Source organism: Malus domestica, chromosome 10 (assembly GCF_042453785.1).
Source record: "Malus domestica chromosome 10, GDT2T_hap1".
Taxonomy (NCBI): Eukaryota; Viridiplantae; Streptophyta; class Magnoliopsida; order Rosales; family Rosaceae; genus Malus; species Malus domestica.
In genome coordinates, this window is record NC_091670.1 from 1,815,107 (window position 1) to 1,824,185 (window position 9,079).

Sequence of the window (9,079 nt, forward strand, 5' to 3'; positions counted from 1 at the left end):
CAACGGTCTTGACATGCTTGGCATGTGTCTGAACGATCTTGGGGCTGACGGTCGCCTGAGCGGAAATGCCATCATTCAGGCATCGTCTGCCTTGGAGCGGGTTTGGGAGACATTTAATGTCTTCCAGACCGCTCTAAAGGCCGAACAGGACTTGCAAGCTGCCACGGCTGTTCAAGACACTCTCCGTCCGAAAATCGACGCTCTAAGGGCAAAAGGAGAAATATTAGCCGAGCTCGACTGTCAGATGGCCGAGTTGGCAAAACGTCGGTCGGCCGTCGCGTCCGAGCTTGCCAAAGACTTCGAGTCGGGCGGAAAGGATCGCCTGACTGAGTACGCGGCGACAACGAAGCGGGTTGAGCGGTTGAAGCTAGATAAGAAGAATCGGCAAGCTGAAGTTATCATGGCCGAGGTGCGGTGGTTGGAATTGAAGGCCCTTCTCAGCACCCTCCTACCTTCTTCCCCTTGAATGTACTTAGTTTTAACCTGACCGACTTACTTAGCTTGTACATGTTCATCAATCTTAATGAAATAATTTTGTTTATTCCCGCATTTCCCATGTGACCGGATAGTATTTCTTCAAAAACTTCCCATTGATCGGTAATCTGTGCACTACACCGGTTCGGTCTTTAAGATGATACGCCCCTTTTCCATATACTTTATGCACAATGAACGGCCCTTCCCAATTCGGCGACCACTTGCCGAACCTAGGATCTTTTAGCCCTACGGGCAACACCGTTTGCCACACTAATTCACCCTCGCCGAATGTTTTCTGTCGTACCTTTTGATTATAGGCCCGCTCGGCAAGCTGTTTTTGTGCCACCAACAAGTTATAAGCGTCAAGCCGCGCTTCTTCCAAATCTTCTAATTCCTGTCTCATGGACTAATTATATTCGGCGCTAAACAAACTACTTTGTTCAATTAATCGCAACGAATTTATGCTCAACTCGACTGGTAACATTGCATCGTGTCCGTAGGTTAATGCGTATGGGGTTGTCGCGGTCGCCGACCGGGGCGTCGTTCGGTATGCCCATAATGCCTCGTTCAACTTTAAATGCCACATGCCAGGCCTTTCTTTTATTATTTTTTCGAGGATGCCGATCAACACTTTATTACTTGCCTCGGCCTGCCCATTCGCCTGTGGATAATACGGTGTGGACTGTTCCAGCCAAATTTTCAAATTTGCCGTGTATTCTTTAAACCTTTCGGCTGTGAACCATTGTCGGTTATGATCGTTTCTGGTACACCGAACCGGGTCACAATGTGTTCCTCCACGAAGTCGCAAACCTCTTTAGATGTTAACTCGGCATATGATTTTGCTTCGACCCATTTAGTAAAGTAATCAGTTGCGACTATTATCCATGCATGCTTAGCAGCTCCAGAAGTCGGCGTGATTTTGCCGATTACGTCCATGGCCCATCCTCTAAACGGCCATGGCTTAATGATCGAATGTAGTGACTCGGCCGGGACCCTTTGTATAGGCCCATGGATTTGGCACTGTATGCATCCTCGTGCAAACTCGATACAATCTTTCAGTATTCTCGGCCAAAAATAACCGTGTCGTCGGAGTAGCCATCGCATTTTCCGTCCGGATTGATGAGCTCCGCATACCCTTTCATGAACCTCTGCGATCGCCCGAGCACTCTCTTGAGGGCCGAGGCATAGCAGTAGTAATCCATCCTCCCCTTTTCGATATAACTCGTTTTGGTACGCGACATAGTTCGTGGCGTGAACTCGTGTCTTGCGACTATGTTTTCCATTGGGATTGTCAAGGTACTGCATAATGGGCTTTCTCTAATCATCTGGTGTTGCCTCGACGGTACAAACCTCTATAGTATCTTGTCGGTTTAACAATGAAGGTAAAGACATGACTCGAGTGCGTATTACATCGTCGCGCCGGAAGATTTGCTGGTTGACCAAGGCCGGGTATAATTGTCGTAACACCGATATTTCTCGGCCTAGCTTGCCCCCCAGGAGTTGTGCACTAGAGGCAATTTGAGCCAACGCATCTGCGTCGGTATTATGGATCCGGGAAACATGTTCGAACGTAATACCGTCGAAGGACTCGGCCAAATAGCTGGCAACCATGTGGTAGGGTGCTAGGGTACAACTCATGCAGCGAAAAGATCCATTAAGTTGGTTGATCACAAGCTCAGAGTCGCCGAGGACGAGGGCACGGGTGGCCCTCAAGTCATGAAGGAGGCCAAGGCTGATGATTAAGGCTTCATATTCGGCCTGATTATTGGTGCAGTCAAAATCCAACTTAAGCGAAAAATACCAACGATCGTGATTAGGAGATTGAATGACAACTCCAACACCGGCCGAGGATGAAGTGCTGGACCCGTCAAAATACATCGTCCAATAGTTGTTGCGTGTTTCAACCATGCCGATTTCGACATCAGTGTCCCCAAAACCATAGGGGGAAAGATGCTGAGCCAGGAAATCGGCCAATGCTTGGCCTTTGACAGCTTTCTGAGGCACGTATTGTAGGCTAAACTCGGACAACGCCATCGTCCACTTCCCAATTCTCCCTTTTACGATCAGCCGGGTAAGCATGTACCGGATGACATCGGTCTGGGCAATGACTTGTGTGACCGACGGAAGCATGTAATGCCGGAGTTTAGAGGCTGCGAAGAACACGGCAAGACAGAGCTTCTCCATGGCAGAATAATTGATCTCCGGTGGATTAAGATTTCGACTGAGGTAAAAAATAGCCTACTCTCGCCCGGCATCATTGTCTTGGGCAAGGAGGCAGCCGATGGACTCTTCAGCCGCCGAAATATATAGCTTAAGAGGCTTACCGCGCCGGGAAGGAACCAAGACAGGTGGGTTCGTGAGGGAGACTTTGATTTGCGTAAACGCCGCTTGATGCTCGTCGTTCCACACAAATTTATCAGAATCCTTGAGTTTTAAGAGTGTGGAAAACGCTTTCATTTTTCCTGCCGAGTTGGCAATAAATCGGCGGAGGAAATTGATTTGTCCAAGTAAAGACTGGAGCTGTTTCTTCGTCGTTGGGGGTGGGGCAGCGATGATTGCGCGTGCCTTATTCTCATCAACTTCAATCCCACGATGATGTACAAGGAAACCAAGAAAATTCCCGGCCGATACACCGAAGGCACACTTGGCAGGATTCATCTTGAGGTTGTGCTGACGCATGCGGAGGAAAGCCTGTCGGAGATCGTCCAGATGTGTCTGTTGGCGTTTAGATTTGACGACAACATCGTCGATGTAAACTTCAACGATGGTGCCAATTAAATCATGGAAGATGGTGTTCATTGCCCGTTGGTACGTGGCGCCGGCATTCTTGAGGCCGAATGGCATGACAACCCATTCGTAAGTGCCGAGTGCCCCCGGGCAACGGAAAGCAGTTTTGTGCACATCGGCTTCGGCAATAAATATTTGGTTGTACCCGGCATGTCCATCCATAAAGGATAAAATCGCATGATTCGCCGCGGCATCGATTAACAGATCTGAAATCGGCATTGTATACTCATCTTTGGGAGTTGCCAGATTCAGATTTCGAAAATCGGTACAAATGCGCAGTGCACCATTTTTCTTTAATACAGGGACGATATTCGCCAACCATTCGACATATCGAGCTGTCCGAATGAATCCGGCTTTCAAAAGCCGAACCAGTTCGTCCTTGATACTGAGTTGTACTTCGGTTGAGAATCGACGAGGTGGCTGACGGAAAGGTTTAAATCCAGGCTTAATACGTAATTCATGCTCGACCAGAGTACGATCTAAGCCGGGCATTTCATGATAACTCTAAGCAAAACAATCTTTGAATTCCGTAAGCAAGGTACAAAACTCATCTTTCATTCGTTGGGGAAGTAAAGCACTGATAAACAAAAACCGTGGGTCATCGGCCGTCCCAACATTAATCTCTTCTAAAGGGTCCTTAACTAGGGGCCGATGATCCTCGAGCTCGACCGGGGCTGCTCGAATTTTATCAAAAGATAATACAGGCCCATTATCTCCCTCAGCAAGGAACTCGACGAGGTTGACGCCCGAATTTGGTTGTTTAGATATCGTATACCAATGGGCCAGCAGTCGTTCCATAGTATATGAAACCGCGGCCCTGCGTGTTTCCCGATCGGTGTCAAACATCAGCTTCGGGGAGGAAGTTGGCTAATCCGAGTCTCGGCGAATCCTGCTAGACAGTCTCGGCGCCAACCTCGATAGCTTTCTGAACGGAAATCCGAGTCGGCCGTCCCTCTTCATTGAAGCCTTGCAAAGTAATGTAGCCGACGTGATCGTCATAATACCGTGCTTGGATCATGTTAGCTTCGAAGGGCTGGCTATCGGCCGGATGAACAGTGACCGATTTGCCGTCCCAAAAGACAAGCACTTGGTACAATGAGGAAGGAATACAGCTGGTTTGATGAATCCAATCTCGACCGAGCAGCGCATTATACTCGGTTTTGGAATCAACCACGAAAAAGGCGGTCATGTGGGTGCGACCGGCAATATTCACAATTAACGGAAGTACACCTTTGGTGTGGGATTTGTCGCCGACAAAACTACTCATGGTGATTCCTGACGGAATAAGCTCGTCATTTGAACGGCGTAAGGCCTTCATGATGTTCAGAGGCATGATATTGACGGTAGCTCCACAATCAACAAAAACTTTAGAAACTGGATACCCCTCGATGTGGGCCGTCACATACAATGGCTTGAAATGGTGAAGCTTGGTCGACGATGAACGAGGGAACAATTCGGCCAAAGCGGCCTTTAGACTATCATCTTTTGTTGTTGACTCGCCTTCAGCAATCGATACAAAATCAACATGGCCGGGTTCCTCGGCAACTACATCTCCATCGAGGAAATTTGGTTGAGCCGTGCTTGATTGAAAATCGGCAGGTAACACATGGACCATACTGATTTCCATATTATCCAGGACTGACGGGCCCATCTGGTCAAGACCCTCCTCATTCGGTTGGTTGGCGACTACGGATTCAGTTGTCGTCAAAGTCGGACAACGAGACTCTTCTGTCCCTTCTTCAATGACGTCAACCGGCGGAGCTGCTTCGGCGACAGGTTGGTTCTGCGTGACCGCCTCAGGTAAGGTTGAGATTGACAATGTACTTGGGATCAGGACCTGAACCTGCTCCTGGTAGTGTAGCCGAGCATCCCTAGTGTCGAGATAAGCATCCAGACGGGCAATACGTGCGATTTCATCGGTCGTAAGGCCGAAGAGAGAAACCGCTGAAAATACTTCAAAGTGATATCGTAAATATTGAAGGTCCTCCAGCGAGAAAGGAAGGTCGGCTGCATTGATATCGGTGTACGGGTCGACTTCAAATCCAAGGACACGAGCTTCTCGGATGTGCTGGAACCTTGCTTTCAATCCTGGATCTGAGGTCTTCTGGATGATCCGCTCAACATCCGGACAAGTCAGGACCAGATCAATGGTGTCCTGGCATGCCTTCGGCAAACCATACAGATTGTTGGCCGAATGTTTTTTATGAAATTCTCGCATATACTCCAAAGACTCCCCAAGGAACGGGGGATGCAAATTCCGTCGAATTTTGACCAAAGGTTCTTGTATAGCCGGCGGGTATAATTTGCTTTCGGCCTCTTGCCTGAAATGTTCAAGACGTGCCTTTATCTCCCCTGGTCGAATGAGAAGTTTGATCCGTTTATCAGCTTCTTCAAACATGGTCTCGACATCTTGATCGACCAGCCGTTTCCCCTGAGCCAACTCTGTCATAATTGCTGGAGGTGGTCGCTTATCATTAGTGGCAGCTGTGTCCTTCGGCCGCCACTTAGGGGCCGAAGTTTCCTGGGCTGCTCGTCGGCGAGCCATGCAATCTATCCGTTGATGCCGGCGTTTCTGAGATTTGGACAACGCGGTGTAGACGCCCTTCGAAGAATGGTATGTATACCAACGTTGATCTCTAGGCTCGGGAGGCTTGAAGGTCTTTTGGCTCCGCGATGATTCTGAACTGCTAGAATTACGCTTATAGTAATCATCGTCATAGAATGAAGCATCAAAATCGAGGCGCCGCCTGACCGGGGGTGTCTCTTCCATCCGTACTTTAGGACCGAGCCTCTCAAAAACCCCGTGATGTTGGCCTTCATTGGCTACCTTTGGCCGAGTTGTGGCCACAAGTTGCGAATAGGGCTTCTCCTCTGGTTCACTGTCGACCTTCGCTCTACATTTCCCGCACAAAACCGCCGCCCCACTATCTTCATCGGTGCTATAATCCATCATAGGTTTGACAATAGCAGGCCCCGTTAAAGCCGTAGGTGGCTTGTTTGAACGAAAATCGGCCATGAACCGTGGCCGACAATTCTGACTCCGCGGGCGTTGCGTCTCAACCACTTCGGCCTTGCCTTTCCCTTTGTCCTTGGGTAGGTACGCGTCGACCATATTTACTGTTGCCGTGGGGAACGGATCAGTATCAACACTCATCCTCTTCTCGGGAAACTTCAGTTTGCCATTATCAATCCAGCTTTGGACGTTATCGCGAAATACAACGCAATTGTTTGTCGTATGTTTGCTCGAATTGTGGTATTTGCAATACACCTTTCCTTTAAGTTCTTCGGCCTTAGGAATGTTATGACCAGGCCGAAGCTTGATGATTCTTGCTGATAACAGTTGGTCAAAAATTGCGTCAGCCTTGGTAATATCAAAAGTATAAACCTTTGACGGTTTCAATGTTCCTTCAGTGGTCGAGCGACTTTTGGCTTCTCTAGAATCAACCTGAGTCAATGCCTTGCAAACGTATGGCTTATCTATCACTATCTCAGCCGCATCCACACTAACGCATTCATCCTCGGTTGATGCATAATTGACAGTAGGGTTCTTGTAAATCGTTCCCCGAGTTGGAGTCTTCGAAGTCTTTTCCTCGCGGAGCAAATAATCATACTGCTCGACATGTTGGGCTAATTCGTACATATCCCGAAAATTTGACCCCAAGAATTTCTTTTTGTATTCGACGTCGAGGCCGTTCAAAGCAAGCCTGACAAATTCGACTTCGGGTAAAGGCACTCGGCACCACTTCCTAGCTGATTTAAACCTAGTAAGATAATCCATTGGTGACTCATCAGATGCCTGAGCCATCCGTGCCAATGAAGAGACTGACATCTCCATCCCCGGCCGATAAAACTGCTCGTGGAACTTCTCGACCAACTCCTCCCAGTTTTGGACGGAATTAAGAGGGAGATTGATGTACCAGGCAAATGCCGAGCCGGTCAATGAAAAATTGAACAGCCGTAACTTGTGGAAATCACTATTAACATCTCCGCATTGCGCGGTGAAACGAGCCACGTGCTCCAACGAAGACAGGGACGATTCACCGGCAAAAAGACTAAAATCTGGGATCTTGAAACCCTTCGGGTATCCAAACGTTTCCACGTAAGCTGGGTACGGATGAATAAACTTGGGAAACTTCGGCCCTTTCTTCATGGCCGAGTCGATCATCCGCTGAACTTCGGTCATATCAACAGGTGTTGCTTCGATCCTCTGGTCGGTTCCGTCTGACCTACTACTCGACCCTCCTCCTTTTTCCAAGTTAATTGGTTTGAGCGGAGCAGGAATAGGCTCTGCCGGTACAATCGGTACCGGGTTGTTTCCTGGTGGACAATGTTGGAGAAGCTCGAAAGGCCTGCTGCCACCAACTTTACTAACCAGCATTTCGAGCAACCTGGTTTGCCGATCATTGGAACTGAGTATCACGTCATGCAGCTTGTCAATGCCTCGACTGAACGTCTGCTCGACTGACCGAGATTGCTCGTCTAGTCGCTTTCGGAGAAACGACCTCGTTGGTGGGTCAGATCCTTCACCACCATCCTCGTCACACTCTTCTACTATCCCTTCATTGAGAACGCATGTGTTTCTGTTAGGGATCTCTGAACCACGGAGTTGACCGCCGAGATTAACTTCTCTCTCTCGACGAGTCGCGCTCGTGAACTCAGGCGTACCAGCGCTAAGGGGATTCTGCGCCTGTGGCACACTCTGTCCTATGCTCTGACTCGGCAAATCGGCTGTCGACTTTCCCATAGCTGTTTTCTTTTTTACCGATCGTGTTTCAATTGGCATGAACTTCGTAGTTTAGCACTGGGTCCCACTGGGCGTGCCAAAATGTTAACCCTAAAAACTACCAAGCCTACGTGGCGCGCAGGCCGAGTAATCTATAAGCTAACTACGTCCTTCGGTGATTGCGGGGCGTGCCAACTCGTCGGCCGAGCTCGGTCGAGGAGTAAATTTGTTGATGTTGCGTTAGGTCGCGCTACTGACTTCTGCGTCTTGCGATTGCGGCCGAGAAAGGAACACGTCTTGGCCTCTTGGGCTCTCGAACCTGAAGACAAGGTTACTATTCTTACGAAGTTCAATATCAAATTCGGCTTTCAATGTGCCGAATGTAATAACTGTAACACCTCACTTTGCCGAGAAGGCTAATGAGATGACCTCGACCAATAAGGGTTCAGAGACCCTTCTCGACCGAGACTTGGATAGGTAATCAACCGTTCTCGCCGCAGTGCTGTTGATGCCAACGGAAGATACTGCGAGACCGATTGATTCTACGGTGACAGAGCTATCTATGCCGACTTAAGATATCACCGGTTGCTTCCACAGTGCTGTTGATGCCAACGGAAAATGTGTCAGCGAAAAAGGAAAAAGAAAATCTCAAAGTTGTTGAGAGAGTTTGCGCAGGGCAGTTTTGTATTGATTTGCAGAGGCCTGGGATGATGTGCAACCTCTTCTATTTATAGCAATGGCTCCCCCCAAGGTCGAGTTAAAAACCTACTCGGACTAGGTTTCCTTTCCCTGATCAGCATCAACTCGACCAGTCCTACCTTCACTAGGACTGTGAACCTAGTCCTTTACCTGAGCCGGATTCGCTTCCGGGTCCTGCCGAGACTCCTTATTGCACTAGGATTCGACCTCTTGCGTTATGACCTAGCCGACCTAGGTTTGGAGGCCCACGTACTGAACGATCCGTGGTATTCTTGTCGCAAGGCCTCCCGGGCCGAGAATGACCCTACACTCGGCCCAAACTGTTATTTTGGGCCCAAACAGAAATACAAGGCCAAAGAGGTTTAAAACTACATATATTTTGCAGAAACAGAAACA

General features: G+C 48.8%; 1 protein-coding gene across 1 annotated transcript; it reads right to left on the reverse strand.

The window, feature by feature from the left end:
* Positions 1 to 1,791: 1,791 nt before the first annotated feature.
* On the reverse strand, positions 1,792 to 2,658 carry LOC139188397 (uncharacterized). The gene has a single exon (XM_070805714.1). It carries the CDS (start codon positions 2,656 to 2,658, stop codon positions 1,792 to 1,794), a length of 867 nt encoding a protein of 288 aa, XP_070661815.1.
* Between the last annotated feature and the right edge of the window lie 6,421 nt (positions 2,659 to 9,079).

Excerpts from the sequence above, each read along its gene's own strand:
- LOC139188397 (XM_070805714.1), bottom strand. The coding sequence starts at position 2,658 with ATGGAGAAGCTCTGTCTTGCCGTGTTCTTCGCAGCCTCTAAACTCCGG.